This window comes from Cryptomeria japonica, chromosome 4 (assembly GCF_030272615.1).
Source record: "Cryptomeria japonica chromosome 4, Sugi_1.0, whole genome shotgun sequence".
NCBI lineage: Eukaryota > Viridiplantae > Streptophyta > Pinopsida > Cupressales > Cupressaceae > Cryptomeria > Cryptomeria japonica.
In genome coordinates, this window is record NC_081408.1 from 390,235,224 (window position 1) to 390,262,751 (window position 27,528).

Below are 27,528 nucleotides of genomic sequence, written 5' to 3' on the forward strand. Positions count from 1 at the left end.
CTACGTTAAAAAGCATATCCTAGCTAAATAGGAATTATATATAATTTAAATCCTTAATCTAAGATTTGGGAGAAAAAATTTATTTAATTTTTTTATTTATGAAATTATTTTTATATATAATTAATTTAATAATAAATAATTTTTTTTAATAATATTTATTTTTGAAATGTGTGATATTAATCTAAATTCGAGCATTTTCATGCTTCAATATTTAAGTTTCTAAAGACTTTTCAACAAATCCATTTTGTGCGTAAACTGCAATCATGGCAGTCCTTACAACACATACGCCTCCACAATTTGGAGCCATTATATCATTACAAACCTGAGAAGGAATAGAATTGGCAGCACTTAAATTTTGTGGAGAAGCAAGTTGTAATGTCAAAAAATCAAAATCTGATCTTAATCACCATATCCTAACTTAGCATACATCGAAAACTGAGCGTTGCCACTTCACATTGCACGGAAATCTGAACACTGATCATGGAAGTAGGTAGGCAAAAGCCTGAAATAACGGAGGGAACATTCAGTGTGATTTGGCGTGAAACAGACGGAAACAGCTGAAATGTAGTGCAATGGACGGAAACAGCTGAAACGGGTTAGAAACGGACATTCGCAACAGGAAACGTGTTTCGGCCGTCGTAACGCAAAACGGCACTTTCCTGTTGCGTTTCTGGTAATATAGCTTCAGTAATAATATTGAAAAAATTATTTATATGAAAGACCTTTGTTTTAGGTATTATTTATAAAGTCAATAACACATTAGAATTTAAGGTTATAGTAAGTCATATTTAGCTGGAGAATACAAATGGACCCCTTTATTGTTATGAAAAGTAGTTTGAACAGTTTCTTATCTCTCCCCTCTATGCAATCATCATTTACTAATCTGAATATGATTCAATTAAAAGAATTAAATAAACAGACTTCTCTCTTTAATCTGTATTTTGTTAATCAGGTTCTTGCAAATTTCTTTTAAATAGTCTAGAAAGGCAATTAGCATAGCTGGTTCAAAAAGATCTATTGTTTGTTTTGTGCTTCCATATTTCAATACTTGTAAAATTAAAGGGGCGATTATAGGGCAAATTGTTTTAGAATTATGCATTTTGGAGACTTCAAAAATTAAACTTAGAATAATGCTTCATAAAACATTTTTCCAATCTCATTGTTTTATCTAAATGAAATAAAGAGCATCTTTTCAACATACTACAAGAATGCTCAGAAATTAATGTGCAAAAGAAATGTATTATACATTTAAGAGAAGACAAAGACAGTGCACATCCACACACACATGATGTCTTCTACTCATTTATGTATATTTTTCGAAAGGATAAATGATTAACTTAAAATTTCTTGACTCAAACAAAAAAAATGCCAAAGAGATAATATTCACAAGCTATTAACTTATGGAATGATGGTACAAACTTTCAAGATTTGCATGATCTCATACCCAAACTAAACAACACATATTGCATCTACTCTACAAAAAGAGATTGTAATTAAACAAATATTTACTTCCAACATTACATCAAATTCAAAAATATCTAACATATTTAATGGCAAAATGCAACATGCCAATCACAGTTTTTTAATTTTCAGGGCGAATGTTCATCATAATAATTGTAAGTAATATGTCACTATCTGATAATCACCTCTTTAATTATATACACTAACAAACATAGTAATATCATCTTAAAACCAAAAAAGCATCTGAAAATATAGATTCAATAGCAACAAAATGGATATCACCTTGAATATAATGTAGGGCTCATTTATTTCAATGTCAAAGTCATCAGAAAGATTTAAGTTCTTTGACAGAACATCAATAGGCCTGGCTCGGCCCTCCCGCAATCTAATCTCTGACCGCACTTTACTTTGATCAAAATGGAACTGGTAAAGGTCAAAATGTATAATTCAATATACATATATAATTTTTCATACATTCAAATTCCATATCGAGAAAATAAATTCAAGAGTATCTACATTCAATCACATTTTCATAAAAAATGGTGTAAATAAATGCTGAAAAACAAGAAACATGATGGCAAAACATTTTCCTACCTCTTCCTCTTTCTTCTCCCAATCCTGGAACTCAGCCCTAGCACGTTCTCTAGCCAGCATGGCCTGCCATTCAAGCCAACAAATCAAAAAGGTCTAATTTTAAGAACTTCAATTCAATATCGCACTTCTCATTGTGTAATCAAATTAGTCAATTAAATGCAAAGCTTCTTCAATTGTCTCCAAGCCACGAGAACTTTTCTACAGAAACAAAATCTAAATATAATTGCATGCCATTATATACAAAATGCTTACCATTTCCTCCTCGTGCTGAGCTTTTTCGATTGCTCTTTCCTCCCTTCGTTTTTTAACCTTCTCAATTTCTTCCTATAATAGAAACAACAACAAAAACAGTTTTTTATAAGCCTCTGATTTAGAAAGAACACAACTTACAAGATACTATTTTGCCCCAATTTATAAGTGTGTGCACACATGGGAGCACATGCATGTTCGTGTATGCATGTGCATGTGTGCATGCTAGTCAAATAAAACTTTGTCTGTTATGTAGCTTAACCTTCTGTATTCAGTTCTATCAACCTCCAATCACTTTGTTGTGAGAACTTCTCCTTCAGCAGGGTATTCAATATTCCTTCACTTATCAACTCCATCCAAGTTCCATGCAAAAATTGGGGCATAGAAAAAAATGTAAAATATAGCTTGCATCAGAAGAAAATGTTAGATATAGACTGTGACAAAGTAAAAATCCAGGAGGTTGTAGTCTCTGAATGAGCAATGAATAGGTTGCTTAATATGGAATGCTGCCAAAGTGAACTTGGGGCACCAAGAAGAATTTTATCTCCATACAGTAGTCACGGTTCCATATCTGCTGGAAGTGGAAAGAAAGCAGGCATGTTGCTTTCAATAAATTACAATGAAAACACACACCCAGGTCATCTTCCTAAAAAACTAACGAGCACACCTGAGTTGCCATGATAGTAAAGATATTCTGTTTGAATGGGGAGGCATTGGTATGAATCTTAAGGTACTGTATGTGCAACCCATAGTCTTAAGTATAGCAAGGCACATGAAGCAAGATCCTATGCAGAAATGTTTCCCAGTAATGGCAGGGAACGATTTGTTGCATACATAAAAGGAGTTTTCCTTCCCTTTCTTCTTCATTATATGTCATACATTGTCCTGTTTTGGAACCTAAAAAGGGTATGAGGGGATAAAATTTAGAATACTAATTTATTTTTAAGAGGAATGTTATAAAATAACATGAGAATCGATAATCTGCAATTAATGTAAGCATGAGATTGGTGTTCACTGCAGTCCCTTGTGGACTACCCAATGTGCAATAACTGATGTGTATCATTCCCATGCTGAGTGTACAATCATATAATCAATTAACCCCACAATAAGGCTAGCTTATATTGCATAAAGGGTCAAATGTTGTCTTTGTGGCAGAGGAAGAGTTAGCCATACTTTTCAGTGAGTTTAATATAAATATTGCCTCTTATCGTCATGAATTACATCATTTTGAAAATGCTGGCAAAAACCACCTAAAGAGTACCTGTACATAGGTAGGCAGTCAAAAAAAAAGCTAATAGTCTGCAAAAAAATGAGACCAAGCATGGAGATCGATGCACATGAGACGAAGTCATGAAATAAGACTGTTGAAAGAGGGTATTATGGACCCAAACCTCTCATCCCCTGATACAAATTTGTCGGCCACCTTCAGTCTTCTGCAGCCACTCGTACCACCTTACAACACTTTCAGACACAACCTCTTTTGCTGTGCAAAAGGAGAGGTGTATAGTAGGTGAGAGTTCCAAAGCAAATGAGAGAGGATAAAACACTTCAACAATAATATTTGTATTGAGGATAAGGGGTACACATTCTCAAGCTAATTTAATTCCTCAGAATTGGGTGAATGAATTGGGATTAGTAGTCATAGATCATTCACATACCTATGCATTGGGTTAGCTAAAAGATAGAGTAGAGGTGAAGGTAAAGAACTGTGTTACCAAGTCCTCCTAAAAAGGTCCCCGTACCCTAAAATGTCAAAATGGGTCCCAATTCTAGGACAGGATGACCAAGGGTTTGCCAAAGGTCCACCCCAAGTACCCAAGGTACCCTAGGCGAACCTCAACTGGACCCTAGCAAACACATGGCAAAAAACATATGTTTTTTAAATTTTTTTAAACAAATAATTTCACTCTAAACAGATTATTATTCACATTTTTTGCCTAATGTCAAGCATTTCTACTTCATTTCACATATATAAGGGACCAATACATTATATTGCCTTCAAGCTGCCATTTTTTATTCTTGAAGTTTGTTGGGCATTTCTTTGAAGGTGAAGGCAATAAGAGAAAAAGATGGACCTATAGGAGAGAAAGAGTTGCACCTACAAGATTTATCCATCAAAAGTGAGTTTATCTTCTAATTTTTTTAAGTTTTTCAAGTCCTTTCAAAAAAATAAATAAATCTTTTTTAAAATGTTTGAATATTCTTTTAAACCTATTATATGTAACACGAGGATTATAAAGCCATTTTTTTTTAGTTAACACAATGTAGGGTTTTAAATTTGTAATTTTTTTATGTTATTCATACAAAATAGCTAGTAGTTCTAGTTCCATTGCTTCAGAGGTAGAGGGCTCATTCAAATTTGATGCAGCATCACCTCTTTGCTGACATGCATCCATGATTGAGCAACTTCCTAGAGGTGGAGGTTATTGTTGCCCTTTGTAAAATCCCCTACTAGAAATTTGTGTGAATTTTTTACCACAAAGATGATCTTCATAATGGAAACTTAACAAATGATTAATAATATCAAATATGTTTACCTCAGTATTTCTCAAACTGAGTTGAATCTTCAGAATTCTTTGACAAGGCAATGACAGAAAGATACAAATGCTTGAACAGTTGCTGAAATCAGAAAAGAGCTGCAAACAATAATTTACTCTAAAATAACAAAATTTTCTGCCTCAAGATTTCAGTATGGTATTGGCTGGAACTCTATAAGCAACTCCTTAAAAATGAAAAGAAATCTCCAAATACTATTGTAGCACTCTAAACCACTGTTCTGCACGAATTAGAGCTGATTGCAGTTGGCTAGTAACTTCCTGTAGCTGACTGGATGTTACAATTGTTTGCTGTTAAGTCCAGCAAAGTGTTTGTTCCACCCAAGATAGAAGTGCATCCAGATATTAATATTGAGGTGCTAGTCAAACCTTCTGGATGGCTATTAAGTCCTATGGTTGGCTAGTAACTTCCTGTAGCTGACTGAATGTTACAATTGTTTGCTGTTAAGTCCAGCAGAGTGTTTGTTCTGCCCAAGATAGAAGTTCATCCAGATATTAATATTGAGGTGCTAGTCAAACCTTCTAGATGGCTATTAAGTCCTAACATAGCCTAAACATGTGTAAGTGCCCAGTTCCTCACAAATTTCACCAAGGAAATTCCAAGGCACCAAACAACATTAATCTTACCTCCACTTCAAATATGCCACTACCACAATGGTTTCAGTTCAGCATCCTTCTACACTGGTCTTCTTTTCAAACATGAACATAGGGAACACTGGATATGAGAGTTTGACCCTCAGAACTCCCTCAAGTTCTAAATGCCACCATCAGCTATGTGACAAAAATCAGAAAATATCTATACCATTTCAGTTTGCACAATTTAGACAAAAATTAAAAAAATAACAAAAGTTGCAAAAAGGGACATAACATTGAGAGGTTCATATCAGGTTGGTTCTTATGTTGGACACAAGCTCGGAGCAATATTAGAATACAGTTGCAAATTGCTTTCAACAAAGTATTTGTTGCTAGAATGAATATACGGTGAGTTTGTGATTCGAAAATAGCTGACGGCAATTCTTGAAGAAGGTAAAGATCATTACCACAATGATCATGGAGGTATTAAGCTATCATTACTTGAACAAAAGTTTGGGCATTAATAATATTGTTGTGTTTTAACGATTGATCAAGTGTCTTTAATGACTGACAAAGTGTTACTGAAGATGGATGCCGATGCTGAACCTAGCTGCTGACAAAGTGCCATTGAAGTGTATCCTTTGGCTGGTGGAGTCAACAATGGCTTTAGAAGTTCATTTAAGCTGCCAAAGTGATTTGATTGCTAAAATAGTTGTGATTTGGCTGACAAAGTGTTGTAGGGTGGCATGAGTGGTTGCTAAAACCTAAAGGTAGCTGACAAAGTGTAGGAGAGAGATTATTGAAGAACGCAAGTTGCTGCTAAAGTGGTCAAGATGTTATTGAAATGCATGGAAATGAAAAAACAGGCATTTTGGATGTTTGACCAATCATTGACTTTAGACAAGGCTGCACTTGTTCTTTGGCCGCATGGACTAATTTTTGGTCAGCTAGATGAGGTTGTGACTATTTATGTTAGCCAGGAAGTGTTGTGAGGTATTCACACATCGCCCCATTGCAAATGGGGACCCCCACTTCTCCGCTTTCTAGGATAGTTGTCTTAGCTTAGTTGTTGGTTGTTGTCAAGTCTTTGCTATTAACCTTTTGCATGTAGTTGCTCAAAAGCTGGTCAAATCTCTCTCTTTGAGATGAAGTGAGGTTCAACATTTCCTCCACCCCCAAAGCCTTCGACCTGCTTCTCCCAGCACTGTCAGTGGATGCCCAAACCCGAACGCACCCATTCCATTTCCTTCCATTTACACCTTCTCTCACTCCCTCCCATAGCTCTTCCATCTTCTCTACTTCCACTTCTTTCCACTTCCTCTACCTCCCTACCTTCACCTACATTTACACCTACTCCTACCTACACCTACATCCACTACCCTTCCATCCCACATCCTTAACCTACCCCTACCACTACCTTTACCTTTACCTCCATCACCCCTTCCATCTCATTCACCTCCCTACCTTCACCTATACCCTCACCTACCTGACCCTCTTCCCATCCTAGCATACTCACTCACTACCCTTCACCTACACTCACACCTACATCCTCTACCCTCCATCTCACACCCCTTACCCTTCTACTTCCCTTAGCCTACCCTTTCCCTTACTTACCACTTTACCTCCTACCCCTATCCTATCCTATCCTAACCCACCTTCCATTTCCTACCTTTTCCCTTAACTACCACCTTACCCCCTTACCCTTTTTATTACCCCTTATACCTCCCGTTCCATTTTACTCCCCATATATCTTAACTCCTTTCACCAACCCCTTTTACCTCCCACATCCTAAACCTCCTCACCCCACGTATTTCCTACCTTCATCATCCATACCCCTTATGTCTCCCTTTTCCCAAACATCCTCTCCTTCCCTTCCTCACGTGGCATTTCCCCTACCACTCATCCCTTCCCCCACAAAACCTCACATTTCTTCATCCATCCTTGCCACATCACATTTTGGGCCCCACTTTAAACTCAAAATAGAGAATTAAATAAGTTTTTTAAGAACTCTTTGCTGAGACCCACTAACTTTTGGATTGGGAATTTAGAATTTTTGGCATTGCATGGGCCCCACCAGAAATTTTGAATGAAAGAAAAGTTTTTCTTTTTAGGAATTTTAAAAGAGAAAGTATCCACCTCATCAGTCCTTGCAAGGTGTGGCAACAAAAAAAATAAGGAGCTGGCCTCTGAATGAAGATGTGTCACTTTAATGAAGATAGAGTAAAACAGACCCTTTAACATCCACCGTCTATATAAGAAGACATCCATCCTCATTCCAAGGCATTAATCAAAGCAATTGATATAATCTGCTCTGCAAGATAAAGACAGCGAATTGCAGCAGACAGAGAGGCAGAGCTACAAATTTGAGGATCAAAATTCAGATCAGAACTGATTTCAAGGACTAATTCCATCAGTAGATTGTTATTTCCCAGATTTGAATTGATCTTTGAAAGCAATTAATGATGCATTAGGGGTGTGAAGGATTGTTTTATTTGCATGATTCTTGATTCATTATGTGTGTTTCAGGTTTTGATAAGAGGACCGAAAGCTGATAAAGAGATGATTTCAATAGGAAGTTCAAAGACTACACTCTAAGGCAAATCAAATTCAAGGAGGACTCACACATCAATATCCACATTTGGGAAAGGGACAATATCAAGATTCAATCACATAAAGAGGGTGGATCAAACCATTACTATGCACTTACAGAACTGACTGCAGGAGATTCACCACCTTAAACAGAGTTGGAGTTTGATTCAAAAGCAAAGGGAAGCTCGTGGAATGATGAAGAAGAACGAGCAAGTGCATCATAGTTTACTGACAACAAATTTGCTTAGGACCTGTCCTGTGCTCCCCAATTGGAACAAATTTCTTCAAGGTTCTGTCCTTTGCCCCCACTTGGAACGAAATTCCTCCCTAGGCCTTCTTATAGATCAGATTGACAGTGTTTTCATGTGGAATGGTTTAAACACTTAAAGCTGGAATTTCATGAATTCAAGGAGATTGAAATTCACTTCATGTCTTGAGTTGGAGGAGCGAACTTCATGAATTGGAGGAGAGGAGCGAACTTCATGTGTTGGCATACATGAGCGAATTCTATGCTGAATTTCATGAACTCAAGCATATGAGCGAACTTCAGGAATCAGCCTACATGAGCAAATTTTACAAATTGGAGGAGATGACCAAATGCACCCAAGACAAGATACAAGGCAGCTAAATAGATGCATTTTCCTTGAAGCTAATTTGATGCCTAAGAGGGAATGATTTTGAATGATGATAGGCAAGAAAGAGCGAACTTCATGAATCCACATAGATGAGCGAACTTCATGAACTCACCTAGGGCAGCGGACTTCAAGATTCATGATACAACAGCGAACTTCGAACTTCACTTTCAAGCATATAAGAGCGAATTTCATGTGCAAGAGATCAAGAGCGATTTTGCAATATTGTTTATAAGAAAATTGCTTTGAGCTGATTCAATGCTTGGGAAAAGTGATTTTGGAGTCAAAGTGATAATGAAAGGTGAGATTAGGATGATCAAGAGCAATTTTGCAGTATTGTTTATAAGAAAATTGCTTTGAGCTGATTCAATGCTTGGGAAAAGTGATTTTGGAGCCAAAGTGATAATGAAAGGTGAGATTTAGAACTAACTTCATGCACAAGGCAAGTAGAGCGACTTCATGAGTTGAAGAAATGGAGCGACTTCATGAGTTGGGCAAATGGAGCGAACTTCATGTCTTGAGCATGAAGAGCATACTTCATCTTCAAACCTATGGGAGTGTACTTCATGTACTAGTCAAGAAGAACGAATTACATAAGCTTGCTAAGTGGAGTGAAATTTTTTACTTCATGAATTCCTAAGTGGAAGCGAATTTATTTCATATGCCCAAGGAAGATGTGCGAGTCTTTATCTCTAACAGATCCGATTTTGAGTTGAAAGCAAACTTCATGTTCTTGGAGATGAGAGCGAACTTCATGCGGTAGCTGATAGGAGCAAAATTCATGTTTGGAGGTATAGGAGCGCACTTCACAAATCACCATTTATGAGCGAGCTTCACAAACTGAGGTAGATGAGCGAAATTCATAAATTGAGCTATATGAGCGAAATTCATGATAGAAGAGCAAAGGAAATTTAAAAGCATTCAACTTGAAACAAACTTCATGTTCTCAAGGAGAGAGCGACTTCATGTTTCAAGGTACATGAGTGACTTCATGTTCTCAAGGAGATGAGCGACTTCATGTTCTCAACAAGAGGAGTGAACTTCATGAGTTGGACAAGAGGAGCGAACTTCATGAGTTGAAGGAGAAGAGCAAAGTTGTATTATTTACGCACAATAAGATACAAAACTGCCAATAGATCATTTCCTAAAACTTATTTGATGCCTTAACATGCCTAAGAGAGAAGAATTTTGAATGAAAGGCAAGTAAGAGGTTAAATTCATGTTGAAAGTAGAGGAGTGAAGGGGACTTGAAGGAGCAAAGTGAAATTCATGTTAGAAGTAGAGGAATGAAGGAAATTTGATAGCATTTACTTCATGTTCAAATACTCATAAGCGAACTTCAAGGATTGAGAAGGATGAGCGAAATTCATTAACTCACCTACATGAGTGAACTTCATCTTTGAAAGGAGATGAGCGTATTTTAGCTATTCCTAAATGAGAGTGAAGGTCTTCCATTCGTGCAAGAGGTGATATAGGAATATTTACCTTGAGTCAATCTAATCTTCAGTTGGAAGTGAACTTCATGAACTAACCTATATCAGCTAACTTCAAAAATTCAAGTACATGAGTGAACTTCACAACTCAAGGTATATGAGCAGATTTCATGTTTTGAGAGTGAGTTTGAGGGAGAATTTCATGTGATGACCTCCAAGAGTGAACTTCATATGCAAAGGAAAGGTCATTTTGAGTGGAGAAGATAAAGGGTGAATATTCAAAGATTATTTCATGTGAAACAAAATCAAGGCGAATTTCATGATTAGTGCTCTGAGAACGAAATTCCTATAGAGACCTCTCCTAAAGATAGTTCGTCATGTTGTCATCAATTAATGACTAAAAGCTTTAAAGTTGAGCTCATTTAATGAAAAAAAAAAGGAGAGGGAGTTTAAAGACAATGGCAACTTCATGGACATCAAAGATGAGAGAGGATGTTGATTGCAAAGCAAAAGGAGAAAGATTGTAAGATCTACATCATCAAGCAAAGAAGAAAACTTCTCTCACAGCACCAGGGAGTCACAGAGAAGGAATTCCAAAGAAAAGAAGTAGTGGTGACATCAAGAGTTCGTTCTAAGGCACACCAATACTTCAAAACCAAGATCTATACCTTACACTTTCGTGGTTGAAGCCTTCGAGAGGATAGTTTCAGAAGAGTTAATCAAAGTTAGAAAATCATCATCATCACCACCGAAGCTGGATAATGTTGAGTATCAAGAAATATTCCTTCATGATGATCTATCAAACCTACAAAGTGCAAGTTAAAGGTGGCGTCCTAGTCATCATCCCACCAATCAGAGGAATTCCACCTCAGCATGTCTAGATTCAATGCACCAAGCTCATCCATGAGGGCACAAACTCCAAGACACCTACCCTCATTATCTATTGGTCATGCCGAAGTGTTGTAATTATTTCATTGGCCAGAACTGAGTTTGTTCTAACAAACCCTAATTAGGGTTTTCATTGTAAAATCTTGGCCATTGATCTCAAATTGATCTAAGCCATTCATTGTAATGAACTCTCAATATAAAGCTCAAGCTCCTCATTTTGAAAAGGTTAATAGCGAATAGTTAGTAGCAGGAGGAGAATAGAATAGAAGTTAAAATAGAATAGGAGGAGAAGAAATTGTTGTTGAAGACTTGTAAATGAGATACTCTTTTCATTGAAGTTATGGTGAAATGTATTATTTCAACAAGTCTCATGGTTTCTACTTCTCATTTTGTTTTCATCTTAATTAGATTGAATGGAGGAATTTGTTGAATGCATTTATGTGGAATCCCTTTAGTCCATACCACTAGCCTCTTGTTGATTGTATGTGTGCCTTGTGGTCAACTAAAATACTATACGCTTAACTTCAAATCGATATACATCCATTTTTTATGCATTAACTTGAATGGTGAGCAGTGTTCGATGGTAATGATTTGAACATCTTTGAAATGTCCTTAGAAGATTGCACTGAGCTTGTGTCAAATTGTTCAAGTTGATGGTGAGACCTCGCCCAATAGGATTCCAGCTAATCATTCAACTATCTTCTTACATTCTAGGTCTTAGAATAGACTCTCTCAATCCTTTCCTTTTGCCCTTTTTTCAATAATGAGTTAGTTTAGGATCAAAAGCATCACAAGATCGCAACATCAGATGATCTAAGTTCCAGTGATTCAAGTATTCGACAATTCAACGTAAGTCCCCTTGTGATACCAGCAATCACATCAACCACTTGTGCTTATCCACACGTCGTGACCCGACATACCAGAACCTTGGAGTTGTCTCAAGTGATCCTTAAGCCAATCTTCAGCATTTGACAAGCTTTGTTCAACAGAGGATAAGAAATTTTTGGGTATATTTTATTCTGTGTTCGCATGTGCATAAAAAACACATCAACGGGAAGTAGATAAATCTATAAAGTTTCTTGCTAGTAATTTGACTTCAGACAATCAGTGATTGAATGGCTTTATTGGGCAGTTGTAAATGTACAAGTGTTCGTCCAATATTGGACCCAAGGGAGATTATGGTATGAATAGCATCAAGATCCATTAATCCACCATTGCCACATTAATATCAGATAATTCCCTCATATGTTTGGCCAACTACACATATAATGACAAACTTTTACTTTTTCAACTTTATATCATAAGTATATGACTTTATCTCATAAACATATTCATTGTATATTATCATTCATATAAGATCTAACTATCATGCATCACCAATAGAACACAAGAAATACGTGGAAACCCTAATGGGAGAAAATCACAATAAATTAATGCTTTTACATAGATTCTTCTTTTAAAAAGTTCGTAGGCACCAACCCCTCATTCTATTCGTGAGCACCAACTCACTAGAGGCACCAACCCCTCATTCAAATTTCCACCTTATCAATGTTGCTTATTCAACGGATGATGGATCCACGATTTTACTATAAATCTCTTCCACAAATCTGCTATATTGTCTTCCACAAATCTGATTATGAATCTATCACAAGATAACCACGATCACCTTTTTCAAAATCTGCAATAAACTCCTTATCTACTTCTCCTCAAGTCTGTAATGATCTTCATAAAATGCACTCTCTAAAAACTGGTGTATGTGCTTGATCTTTCTTCTTATCATTCACACACTCACTCTTAAAGATCTTCTTTCTATTCCATACTCTCACATCTCTCAAATGCAAATATATATAATCTTCAAATGAGATGTTCATATCAAACAACACATCCTTTCAAAAGACGCAATTCCAATTAATATGCACTCTTTAACATTAACAAAGATTAGTTTCCCAATCTCCTCTACTTAATCCTCTTTTCAAATCTGCACACTATCTTTATGACTTCTCATATATCTGGCGTATATGCTTGATTGTCTAATACACAACACACCCTCCTTAAACTCTAATACAATGCTTATCTTATACCTTTCCGAGAGGGATGATTCCCTTACGGATATCTCCTTTCATGAATGAACATAACTCTCCAACAGATCGCACCTATTCCTTAAACAAATAAACCTCTTAATGAATGTATCTCATAAAACAAAACGCACTTGGCTATTATTTCTTATTTAAGGATCAGACAAAATCGCACCTTTCCATTGATAATTTATTAAGATTTGTACTTTTAAATCGCACCCCTTTGCTGCTCTTCATAACCTTAATTTCTATTACACACTTTGCAGAATACACCTTTTTCTATTTCCAAATCCCACCTCTTCATAAGCTTTAATCGCTCCATTTTAATTGTTATTTTCTTTAACAAATATCATACCTTTTCCTCAGCATTCTTAATTGCACTTTTTATTTAGGAATCGCTGTTTATTATAGCACTTTTGGATGTTATTTTTCTTAAACTGCTTATCTTCAAATCGCACCCTTTGATCAATGCTATGTAATCATTTGCTTTAATAATTAATGACTAATATTTAGATCACTGTTTATAGTATATCGCTGTGCATTGTCTTCAAGTCACTACTCTTATTGGCCTTTATGAATAATGATTTATGAATGATTGTTCTTTTAGATCGCTGCTCTCCTTATTGATCAGCAAGTATAAATGTCTTCAAACATGATCGGTCTTCATAATTGTTTATCTTGGAAACCAATAAAAACATTTATCATAAAATTCTGCCTTTAATCATCTTCTACATAAGCATGTATGTCTAATAATAGATGTCATTTATTGTAGATGGGCCATCAATGAATTGTATGAATTGGATCTATGATTATAAGCAATTTTTATCCAACGTACAAAATCTAACAATCTCCAGCAACAGTGTCTATTGCCTTGGTTGACTTGTGCAAAGTCTCATCATTCATATCGCTGCTTCACTACCTTCTGCTTATTAATTGCCTTCTTCATATTAGCAATCTATCTCTTAACATGGTGATCAACTCATATTAGCAATCTATCCCTTAATATCAATCTAAACTTCAAATTGCTTTAACATCTTAAGTAGACATCAAATAAAAAGGACATAGTAATCGATAGAAATACAGAAGAACTGAGTGCCTTGGTAAGGACAGAATATAATGCAGAAAAATGAAACACAACAAAAAAGGAATTTGTAAAGGCCCCTGTCCTTTCTGCGCTTATATTTTTTCAGTTTGTATGGTTTGACATTTTGTCAAACACTTGGCGTGTATTCTCCTTAGGACTGATTGTCTGAGTTTGCTTTTGGTTTCAGAAGTTTATAAATTGTGAAATGACTTCTTTGAAAGAAAGTTAAATACAAAGGCAAATAACAATGACAAGATAACAATGTCCACTGAAACTTAAACTGATTTTTATAACAAAAGCAAAAAAAAGGACATGCAAGTGCTTAAAATTAATTAGTTTAAAATGGGATACAATGTTATAACTTGACCAAAAAAAGAGACAAAAAATGGATATGCAGAAAAATCAATACAGTAATAAGAAACAATCTCAGCCAAAAATTTGCCGAGGTTAAGCTTACCATACACAAGCGAATTGGGAGGAAATGACATGGACTGTGACATATAGAAAAAGTGGAAATGTGTAAGATTGTGGAGGTATAATATGACGTGTAACTACAAGAGATAGTGGAAAATGGAAACCAAAACATAACATGGAAAATGGAGACCGAAACATAACATGGAAATAAGACTGAAAATCAGAATCGATTGGGGAAAGCACTGAACATTGTAATGCTTTGACACTGAAAATGGAGACTGAAACACAACATGGAAAATAAGACTGAAAATCAGAATTGACTGGGGAAAGCACTGGACATAGAAATGCTTTGACACTACTTAGAACACACCGTTATCAGGATTTGAATGATATTTACTAGTCACATATCAAGCAAGGTAGATTAGAATGCATTGCCAAATAGTAAATATTAATGTTTATTTACCACATTAGCTACAGATAGGAGTGGTAATTACATTTTGTGGTAACAAACAATAAAGTTTCAAAATATGTTTGTGCAAGAGGAAACTACAATTTCATCATATTTTCTCTCAACTAACTATAAAATCCTTATTTCTTCAACAAAAACAGCTTAATATTGATCATAAATCCTAAACCCTCAGTTAGGAGGAATCAATTATTGAGGCGAAAAGTTACAAGAAACCACACACCGGTTCTGTTCACGCCCACTAGCACATAAGTAGCTTTCATAAGGGGCTGAACAATTGACAATGGGTAAACAGATTTTATAAGTTGTATTTAAAGAGGAAATTATGCACAAGTCAAATATATCAATGTTTGCATTCACTACCAATAGGGTTCAAATTTTTCCTAATTTAAACTCCAGCTGTGCACTATGCTAATATTATACAATGCATATAAATTTATAATACAAACAAGTGAACAACAAATGGAGTGTAATCTTTTATTTGATGGTTTAACTTGTTAATTGCCTACCATTCTTTCTCTTTGACGTTTTTTTTCAGCCTTTACAGACAAGTCCTCCAATGGCATGCCTTGTAGGACATCTCGTTCAATCTTCTTCCTCCAAACAAATCTGCAAATGTACAAAGAAATTGAAGCACATTAAAAAATAGCATGCAACTCTAATTTTTTTTTACAGTAGTGCACACTATAAATTATAATCCACTTCGCGATTTTATTTGCTAGAAAAATGTTTTTGCGTTCTTCAAAGACCAAGAAGCAAATGAATTGCATTCAAAAAATTAGGCTTGAATATCCTGAAGACCAAGTCACGAGTTTGCCATTTGAGCTCCGAGATTGTACTTCACTTTGATAAAAAATTCAAGGAACAAGAATAGAATAATAATTAAAAACAATCATAGAATTAATGCATTTGACAAACCAAAAAAATGCAAACAAATTTCATAAAAAAGCCAACAAACCCAATCATATAAGGGCATGTGACACAGCAAATATTATACATTTTTTTCAACCTATATAAGAGGAAAAATATATTGATAAACAATAGGTACTTTCTACAGTGTGGCAAATTATAATATTTATATCAGGATTTAACTGTGCAGATTTTAAGTCAAACTCATTGACCATATTTCATGGGTAGTGGTTCACACAAATTCATCTTTCATGAGAATGAATGGTCCGCTTAGCACTGGAACTTCCAGGGAGGTCACCCATTCCAATGCTACCCCAACTCAAGCATAGTAACCATAGAGTTTCCCCCAGGACCAAACCCACTTAGGAAAAATACATACTTGGATAAAGGTACTGTTTATTGATTTAACAAGAATTGGTTCAAGTCAATTAACACCTGAGAAGAATTGAAATATTTTTCAATGGCTGACCTTTGAATTCTCCCCATAATTAAGGATAATTTAGGAGACCTAAATCTAAATACTATCTATTGAGAATATATTTAATATTACAGGAAAATATTAACATTCAATCCTATCTCTCAGACCATAGTAAAAAAAATTAAGGCTATTTAGTTCAATTTAAAACCTGCTTTAAATATTGTAAAATCAATCACCCAGGGAATGGTCAACTTACATATCACTACGATAATATAATTTTATTAAACATATAGAGATGCACTGGTCTTATGTTAGGCACTTTATTTCAGCAGATATCCTCAATCATTTTAAGAAAAACACTACCCTCAAAGCACGGGCAAATTAGGGAAGCACTTAAACAACTCTTTTGGTTCCAACATGGCCCCATCTCTTGAAAAACATTTCAAATAATTTTGATATGTTTTTCTTGTTTTAAATGACCTTTAACTGTTTCAGAAACACTCCCTTTCAATCAAGGATGGCCATATCCTCTTCATCACTTTTGCAATGGTTCTATTTTAGGAACAATCCAATATCTAATTTCAGTCTTTAAACAACTCATTGATCCTGAACATGGGATAAGTTTATTTTTATTTGTCATAGTATCGTATGCTCGATTACGTAGCCCATAGGAGCCATCCCTTAATCTGAGCAAGAAATACTGGTCTGACATGTTCTCCCTTGGTGAGATGATTCCTGATTCAATGAACTACTAGAATAGCCCCTCTATTACTGATATTTTATCAAGCAAATATCTGAATATTTTGATGGAAGTATGTCCCTTTGATTTGATCAATCTGTGTAACTTTTTTCATCCCTCAAATTTTTGAGTTGTTTATTTTGCACTTCCTCAAAAGATCATTCAATCTATCTCTAATACCTTTTCAATCCTAATACGTGTTGCTCAATAGAGGAGGAAATATCAACTTTCCTCCAGTTGGGCAGTAGCTATAAACCCAAGATGACGCAAATTTGTGAATGCTTGGTTTCTTTTTGTTTGAACGTTTTGATAGCATAAGCTTGCTACATTTATTATAAGAAAAATAAATTTGAACATAGTTGATTGATCAGGTTCCTAGCAAAAATAGTTAATTGTAGCTAAGTATTTTAATTCTCACTTATCAACTACAAAATAACACCGTCACCCAGAACAATAATGGAAAAATATTTGAAAGTCTACTTGCACAAAGGCATTTAACTTCTTTTGCCAAGAATATTTGAAGTGTGACACGTCAACCTTTTATAATCAAACCAAAGAGCTCAAAGGTTTCCAATTTTCTTAGGCCAGTTCACTACTCTGAATGGAACTTAGGGTTCTTATGTTCAAGAGCCTCTAGCTGCTTAGTTTCCAATTTTAACTTTTAAAAAGTTATATGGTTCATCATCCTCTGGTTCTTTTCCTTATCAAACCACTCGACGATGAAGAGTTTACTGGTTATTTTTCAAACACAAGGCAAAAAGTGGTCAGTGTTTTACCATGTTTTGACAGTCAAATATAAGGTTTCACAAAGCAGGGATAAGAGAATCTTTATGCAAAGTATATGAAGAGAGCGATTGACACTCCATGTCTTCTGAAGATGTATTCTGTCAAGTCCTTTGCACACAATTTCAAGTTGAATTACATTATTTCTTGATCTTCATTGTTTCTCTGGTTATTTTTTGATCTTCATTGAATTACATTATTTCTTGATCTTCATTAGTTCTTTTCCTTATCAAACACACAATGGCACTCAACGATGAAGAGTTTACTGGTTATTTTTCAAACAGAAGGCAAAAAGTGGTCAGTGTTTTACCATGTTCTACATTATTTCTTGATCTTCATTGCTTCTCTAGTTATTTTTTTATCTTCATTGAATTACATTATTTCTTGATCTTCATTGGTTATTTTCCTTATCAAACACACAATGGCACTCAACGATGAAGAGTTTACTGGTTATTTTTCAAACACAAGGCAAAAAGTGGTCGGTGTTTTACCACGTTTGACAGTCAAATATAAGGCTTCACAAAGCAGGGATAAGAGAATCTTTATGAAAAGCATGTGGAATGAGGAATTGAGACTCCATGTCTTCTGAAGATGTATTCTGTCAAGTCCTTTTGCACACAATTTCAAATTGAATTACATTATTTTTTCATCTTTGTGGCAAGCTATACTCCTGGGGGACACTTGAATGACCAGGTATAGTTCTCATGCTCTTTGGCATATAATCCAGTCAATGGGTTTCCAATGAACAACAAGGTTTAAGAAAACAAGTCAGCAAGACAACTCCCAATTAAGTTGAGTGCATTTAAGAAATGTTCATTTGCTTTTCAAAGTCAGGTTTGCTACTCTCATGTTGATTTAATGCCACTTGAGGTGAAGGCTCAGATATTAACTAGCTTTTATTGGATACGACTTTCCTCGCAGATATGCTATTATGCTGACCCCTTTCTTTTTAAAAAGTAATATATGATGCATTTTTTTCAAAAATATATATGTTTCATAAGTGCAAGGATTTCCTCATTTTTTACAAGGATTCAAGAGGGGATGGGATTTTTCTTTTGATATCCTAGGGATGTCTTCTTCAAATGGAAATTTAGATTTTAAACTCTCTGAAGGCATTTGTATATACCTCACATGAATTTCTTAGGATTCTATTCTTCTTTGAAAGGCCATAATTTTTTCCCTAAGTTCTTCTAGCATAAGAGATTACATTTTCAAGTCTTTGGTTCAAATGTTACTATCTTGCTTCAAATTCCCATACAAAAGTTCAGTATGTACTATTGGTGATTTATCCCAATAATAAGAACTTGTTGTTGACATTAATTAAACAATCATGTAGCTTCCACTGAATGGTCCTACTGAAGGAAAACAGGCCACTGTTGACATATAAAAGGTGTGACTTTGCAAGAGAGGCCCTGGTGTATCTATAACATGTCATTAGATAAGAGTTGAGGACTGATCAGGCAATGAATGAGGCCATTCTCAATCGATCTAATATTTTCAATATAACTGACACAAATTTTGTTGGTGCTGTCCAAAATTTGAGGAAGTTCATAGCATTAATGTCCTCAGTTACAGCTCCTTTGAATGGTATAACTGCAGGAACTAGGTCATTTCTTAAGGATAAAATTCAGCAAATTGCTCATGACAAGCTGAAATGGAATCTGCCATGCACCAATGTTACTACTGCCAAGCTTGCAATGGAACAATTCTAATACAGGGGAGAGGGGATGCAGGAGGGTAAGCCAGTGGGGTGGGGAAGTGTCGGGGGGAACAAATAAATTGCCATTCTGAAATCCTACATGGGGCGGCCTTAAACTAAAATACAGACTCTACCTTTTAATCAAGAAAAGCAATCATATGGTCCAGTCACTCCGCTTCCTACAAGAGCCCTACCTTTCTATAGTACCTGTAGCTTTCCCCCTGTAGGTACTTTGGTAGAAACCAGTAATTATTTTTGTTGGCTAATAGGTTTTTAGGAGTGCAATGGCAAAAGAGAAGCAGAAGCTTCACGCCACATGGGACTCTCTCTATGGAGAACCAATTTTTAATATCCCAAATTACCTTCTCTATGGAGATCAATTTTTAATATTGTAAATTATGCCATATTTTCTACAATCCAAATAAGGGTGGGTTGAAGATAATCTGTGTTGTGCTGGGTGAAGAAGGGGTAGGAGAAACCAGATGTTTGTGGTCAAGGGCCTCCACTGTCCCAGATTTCCAATTAAAACTAGTAAGGTGTATCTCAAACGAGGAGACCTATGGATGGGCGTTGGATAGCATGTAAAAAGTGAAAGAGGATTCAGAGGACGAATTGGATGAGGTGGAAGGGGACGGAGCCCGAATTCATGAGGGGTAACAACTTTGTGATTTGCAAAATCCTAGTAGGGACCTGTTCACTCTGCAATTTTAAAAAGAGATGTTGGCTAAGTTATGTAGGAAAATGGATAAACTCATGGACGGGTAGGCATTGGTGCATGAGGGGAAGCTTAAAGTGGTGTAATGTCCCCTGCCAAATTTACCCTAGAATGTGCCCTAGAATCGCAATTATAAGTTAGGGTTAGGGTTACATCTTTACCAAGTAAAATATCTCCTTAAAACAATACAGTCCTGATTTAGATCCTACAACCATAACCAAGAGAACACACACACACACATATATACTTCTGACTATTAGGTTTAGATAATAACACATAATATTCATACAATTTTTATAATATTATCCAAACACATTAGGGTTTTGGAGGAAGAGACATGATAGATCCGCCCAAAGCAATCTCCACACTAAGCCCAAGAGTGGACACTCACCCTCTTGGCCTTGGTAGGTAGGCAACATGGACATCCACCGGGGTGGCCTACTTAGTGAGGTGCTTGTACCTACTTTTCCCATCTATGTCTCATCCCCCAAAATACAATAGCGATCATTGTAGAGTCAGATAGAAGATCGTAGTGGGGGTTTCTTGATTGTCCTATCTAAGCCCAAGAGTGGATCTTTGCCCTCTTGGCCCTAGGGGCAGGTAACATGGACATCCCTAGGGTGGCCTACTTAGATGGCAACCTCATAATTTCCCTCTTCCTTACACCTCCTTCCTTCCATACATGATGGGGGTTTCAAACAGATTTATTGCAGACATATGCATATTATATTATATTATTATCTATGCCTAACACACAAGGAATTACAACCTAGATAATATTTTCATAATGTATACACTAAGCACTCATCGCATGCATACCACAAATGGAGAGGATCGCCAATGTCTGTAACATATAGAGACCCCTGATCTGATCTATGTGCTTGATTTCTGAAGACTGTTCTATTCTCTTTTGCTGCTGACTGTATTGTTCTTCCCTTAATGGCTTGATCTATTTGTTGGATATTGTTTCCTCCTTATGAGGCTTGATGTTCCTTGAAATGATTGCTTGATGGTTTCCTCCATCGCGGTCTTCTACCTTTTGTATCTTCATGTCTCTTAAAGAATGGTCACAATCTTTCTTAACAATCCTTTTCAAATGAAACCTCTCCCTTTATATCTTCCAATGTGAGGGAGTGTCACCCCCCTTGGTCATGCCTTCCCTTTGCAAGGATCACAACCTTTCACAATTACCACCCTTTCAAAGGGTCACAACTTTCATCATTTCTGTCCTTAAAAGTTACTTCCTTATTTTCTGCCCATTCCTTTCTTCCATCAATCCTTCCTTAATTCCTATGCTCCATTCATCCTCCTCTTCATTCCATTCCTTGATTGATGCCTGCACTTTTCTGTATTAAACTCAGAATCAGAATTTCTATTCCTTCCTCTTCATATTAATTGCTTACTCTTTTATACCTTTATATCTCATTGAGGAGACACATCTTTAGAAAGATATATCCCTTTAAAGGGCCATGTCTCCTCATTGCAGTCTTATTTATTATTTAAATCAGATCTGTACTTCTGATTGTAGATTAAAAATTGATATTTCAAATGAAGTTCTCTTCTCCCTTTTATACCTCATGTTTGAGGGAGTCACAACTTTTCATTTCATGCCTATTGACCATTCATTAATTATTTTAATTTTATTCTTTTTAACTTTTAATTTTAAGCTTATTTTTATTCTTTTACATTTTAATTTTATTATTAAAATCCTATTTCAAAATGGGGACATTACAAGTGGCCAGTTCCTTCACAATTTCCATGCTCGTTGAGGAAGGATTTTTTAATACACTTAAGCACCCTTTCATGAAGCTAGCATCCATGTTCACAAAATTGGAGGAAGAAAAGGTTTGAAGTTTCATAGTGAGTTCAAACTTTCAAGTGAGTATTCTTAAAGAGGGACAGTAGGAAAACATGTTATGGTTTGTGCCTGCTTCCTTCATTGTACTCCCTCATGACAAGATAAAAGGAAGCATCAAATTGATCAGAATCTCTCAGCTTCTTTTAAACATGATTGATACTATCTACTGGTTGGTATCATTATTATTTTATTTTCAACTGGGTCATTTTGTCTATGCTTACAGGCCTATATGGTATGTTGTACAGTTTCTGATTTCCATGGATAGCTCTCTCTTCATGATTGTATTTCAACTTCCTGATTTTTGTTCTTTTTTTTTTAATATCTTATGATCATTACTGGTATTTTTGGGTGAGTGCCCTGATCAAATCCCTCATTTATCTATTGAAAAAAATAATAATATTACATTTAGGTCATTTTTTAATCTCCCTATCAGTTACAAGATTGTTATTTCTTAATTATTTTCAATACAAATTAATTCGTAACACCCCACCTTCTTAGCCTCTTTTAGATGGATTAAGTTCACAATTGAGAAGGAGTGATATGCGATTATTCAGTCGAGAAATAGAAGTACTTGCTGTTCAAGGATCAATCATTCGTACACCTACCAACCATTAGTCTCTCCAATGTTTTCAAGAACAAACAAAATGACAGCAAGACATTACAAATAGATGAGTTTCTTTCAACAATTTCATTTCATCATTAATTATTAAAAAAGTGTCTTTGAGCTGGCTAATATGTTGTCAGAACCACTTTTCTTGACAACTTTGGGCTCCATATGTCAGCTAGAGTCCTTCACAAAAGAGATGCCCAGGACAGTATGCACAAGGTGCATATTTTGAGCACATATATTAGCAATTGCAAAATGTAAGCAAGGCAAAGTTTTGATACCAAAGAAGATTACCACCAAACAAGACTCCTCTACAAGATGGAGAGATTATGAGTGCACAAAGAGGAATGAGTGAAGCTCACAAAAACCTAACACCTTCAAAGTAGCTGAACACTTAGGAGTGGCCAAGACACTAGAAAATCTACAATGGACACCTATTGGGATAGGATATAAGATGATGTCTTTAAAATTAATATGGAGTTGTATGCCATGCATGTAGCCGATTTGTGACAACATGTGGAGTTTTTAAAATTGATAAGAAGATAGGGAGATCAAGCGACAAATCCATGAACACATGAACAAAGGGCATATGAGACCTACTAGCTCATCACCTTGTAAGAGCCCAATTGTAATGTCCCCTTTTGGGAGGACACTAAATCTTGCCCAATATACTTGTAGAATTATTACAGGTTATGTATTTTCAGTCTGATGTGGTAATTTGGACAGATTCAATTCGCAGTTGTTTCCCTCTTTAAATGCACAGGTCTGCTGTTTATATCAATCTGATCTACTGCCTATACTCAGATATATATGTCTGAATGAGAATCCTTTCTATTCCATCGGGTCTGATTCTCTGGTTATTGATTTAAAGTTTCCTCTTCTTTTCCTTTGATGCCTACTTTATCATTGTTTGAAGATATGTATTTGTGTTCTGATCTCTTTGACAAATGTTCATATCATTCTTCCAGATTTTCTTTTAATTCTGATTTAGGTCTGCTCCTAAATCTGCTTTTAGTGCTTCAGATATTCCTTCCTTCTCAAATGAAAACTTCTCCACTTAATATCCTCCAGTGTGAGGGAGAGTCACACCTCTTCTTAAAGGTCACAACCTTTCACAATTACCACCCTTAGAAAGGGTCACAACCTTTCACCAGTACTGCCCCTTTGAAAGAGTCACTTCCTTATCTTCTTCCCATTAATGCTTCCTTAATTCCTTTGCTCCCTTCTTTCTCCCTTTTTCCCTTTTTTCCCCAAAAGAAGTTCTCTTCTCTCCCTTTTATATCTCATATTTGAGGGAGTCACAACTTTTCATTTCGTGCCTTTTGACCATTCATTAAACTTAACTAACTTTTAATTATATTAATTTTTATTTTTATTCTTTTATATTTTAATTTATTAGTATTATTTATTAATAAATCCTATTTCAACAAGGGGACATTACACCAAGTGTGCTTGCACAGAAGAAGGATGACACGTGGAAAATATTGTTTACAATAATTGTTGAGAGTCGAGACCTATGTAATCAATATAAACATGTCATTCTTCTTCTATGCAAGCAAAATTGAGCCATTAGAAGGTGATGAGCTAGGCCTGATATGTCTTTTGTTCATAAGTTCAGGGATTTGTCACTTGATCTTCCCAATGATATATCTGTAATGCAAACTTCTTCACCACTATAAATCATAAGTTTAGGTATTATCATATTCTTTTCAAATTTCAACCTACAAACACTAGAAAATCTACAATAGTAAACCTCTTGGCCTAGGATGTAAGATGATATGCTTTGGAATCAATAAGGAGTTGTATGCTATGTAGCATAAGTAACCCAAACAATACAAAAAATTGTAGTTTATATATGCCTTTACTAGTTCCTACTAGATAGAAGAGCATCTCCATGGATTCCATAAGGGGATTTCCCACAAAAAGTGAGTGGATTACCTTTTTAGAACAACACCATTCTGATTTTATGGATATTTTTTTTAAAAACAGTTGAATTCTCAAAAACAACAGCTTAGATCTACTTGCACGCTTTCATATGGCTGATTGTAAGCCTACATCGACTCCCTTTCTTTCAGGAGTCAAGCTTGAGGATAAGTGCTCTTCTCCACCAGTTGATGCCACATTGTATCGTCAGCTTGTGGGTAGTCTCATCTACTTGACTCACACACGCCCTGACATTTCATTTGCGGTTGGCATGGTTTCCCGCTTCATGCAGGAACCACATGAGCTTCATTGGAAAGCCGCCAAACGCATCCTACACTACATCCAGGGTACACATCATTATGGGATTCACTACGCAGCAGGCATAGGACTTCGCTTGGTTGGATACACAGACTCCGATTGGGCTGGCGATCTTGATGATCATAAGTCTACTTCTGGTTACAGCTTCCACCTTGGTTCGGGCCCCATTTGTTGGCAGAGCAAGAAGCAGCATGCTATTGCTCTCTCTTCGACTGAGGCTGAGTATCGAGGGGTTGTTAATGCAGCGACTGAGACTATTTGGCTTTAGCATATTCTCACAGAGTTTGGGTTCTCCACTCCACGGCCGACAGTTTTGCATTGTGACAATCAAAGTGCTATTGCAATCTCAAAAAACCCGATCCAGCATCAGCGGACCAAACACATCGAGATTCATATGCACTACATTCGGGAGCTGATTCAGGAGCAGGTCATTGATTTGCAGTATTGTCCTACAGCGGAGCGAATTGCAGACATATTCACCAAACCCTTCATTGAGAGTAAGTTCCAGCAGTTGCGAGCTCTCTTGAGGGTGCGGGATGTTTCATTTGGGGGGTCAGCTGACTTCTCCTTCCTCTCTTATGGGGGGGACTTTTTCCTCTTTGAAGTTTTGTCCTTCTTCTTTGAGAGTCTCTTTGTACATTTATCTCTCTTTTGGGGGGGAGTTTTTTCCCACTGGGTTTTCTCCCTTTCTCCGTTTGTGAGAGATTGCATTGCATACGTTTGCTTGCATTTGCATATTGTACATGGGTACCTATCATGGCCTAGTAGCCGTGACCCATCTTGCCTTGTTGACTTGAGTCTTCATTCTCCTAAGTTGCACTTAAGGGGGGTGTTGGTGTAATTATTTATTCTTATAGGATATAATTACACTTTACTTAAGTTGACTTGGGATAATGCATCTCATCATAGTTTGGATATGAGACACTTAGGGAAATGTGCACATAGGGATGATGCTTGTAGGAGAAATTCCACCTTTTGTGGTCTTATCTTGCTGTTACATTCCACATTTGGTGGGTGATCCACCTCTTGTGGAATATTCTATTATTTCTCCTACCTGCCCCTACTTTTTCTTACCTACCCTTGTTTCTCATTGAACCACATGTCATGATTGTGTGCTCACATATCCATTTGGCCTTGCCTATATAAGCAAGCCCATATTCATTGTATTGGTTAATCCAGTTGATCACTTTTGCATATTGATGAGAATACAGTTTGTTCTTGTCAAACTATTGTCTCTCTTTTGTGTGCTTTTCATTGTGCCCTTGGTCTTGGCAAAATCTCACATCTTGACGTTGCAAAGCATTCTTGGTGCATTGACGGCTTTGAAACAAATGTTTGTGAGTCAAGCATGGCTAGACTCACCTTATTCAAAGAAGCATGAAGGAGAGGGTGTTGCATGCATAGTCTTCGACAACCTATTTGCACAAAGAGTTGCAAAGATTGTGAAGGCGACTTCAAAACTTGAATATTTAATTAGTCTTGATTCAAGTCTCTCATTATTAATTTGTAACTTCAATGGTTAATCTTTTTGTAATTTGTATTTTTCAATTGTAGGTGTCGGAGCCCTTGGTTAGAGTTCTCCACTTGGTAGATGAGGATCAAACCCCAATTGGGTATGTTTATGAGGCCATGGATAGGGCCAAGGAGTCTATCAAAAATTACTACAAGGGATCCGGATAGACTCAAATTTGATCCCATTTGGGAAATTATTGATAAGAGGTGGAACAATCAACTCCACCAACCCATTCATGAAGCAGGGTACTTCCTCAACCCTCATTTTAAGTTCGAGGATTCTTACTTCGATCCCAATGGAGAGGTCATGGAGGGCCTCGCTACATGCATTCAGAGGATGATACCTCAGGTTGAAGTGAGAGACAACGTTGAGACCGAACTCCAAAATTACAAGGAAGTTGGCCAAGAGAGGAAGAACCACTCAAACTCCAAGTATAATATTTGGAGCCTTTCACATGTATCTTACAAGCTACAAATTTCAAATTTACAAGTTTACAAGTTACAACTATTGATAATTTGATAAAATATGTTTTCACTTTGCTTTCTAACTCTTCAATATTTTATTTTGCAAATGCTTGGTGGCAAAGTTGGGATGGAAATACCCCAAATCTCTAAAAAATTGCCCTTAGAATCTTATGCCAGACTTGTGGTTCATCCAGTTGTGAGCGCAATTGGAGCTTGTTTGAGGCCATCCACACGAAGAAGAGGAGCAAGTTAGCTCAAAAGCACCTCAATGACCTTATCTTTGTGCAATATGGTTGTGCATATGGAAGGTAAAGGAAACACCAGCTGGTCCAATTGATTTGGATGATATAGATCCTTACAGTGATTGGACATCGCAAGACCAGCCTCCATTGTTTACCAAGGATGACACCAATGATTTGGAGAGGCAGGCTATGGAGGAGGAGGGGAGTGGATTCGGATTCACACTAGATGACATTGAGCAAGATGAGGATGATGAGTCATTGTCAGTGCCAGAAGCAGCTAGAGGTAGAGCGACAACCGGGATGGAGGTCGAGCCACAACCAGTCATA

General features: G+C 36.3%; 1 protein-coding gene across 1 annotated transcript in view; it reads right to left on the minus strand.

The window, feature by feature from the left end:
- The window catches only part of LOC131074656 (splicing factor Cactin), a 121,787-nt gene that overhangs the window by 88,891 nt on the left and 5,368 nt on the right, over nucleotides 1-27,528 (minus strand). The window contains exons 3-6 of the mRNA XM_058011318.2: nucleotides 15,523-15,622; nucleotides 2,308-2,379; nucleotides 2,056-2,118; nucleotides 1,744-1,884 (exon numbers count right to left, since the gene is read on the minus strand). Of these exons, the coding sequence (XP_057867301.2) occupies nucleotides 1,744-1,884; nucleotides 2,056-2,118; nucleotides 2,308-2,379; nucleotides 15,523-15,622 (376 nt within the window). The remainder of the gene's footprint in view (nucleotides 1-1,743; nucleotides 1,885-2,055; nucleotides 2,119-2,307; nucleotides 2,380-15,522; nucleotides 15,623-27,528) is intronic.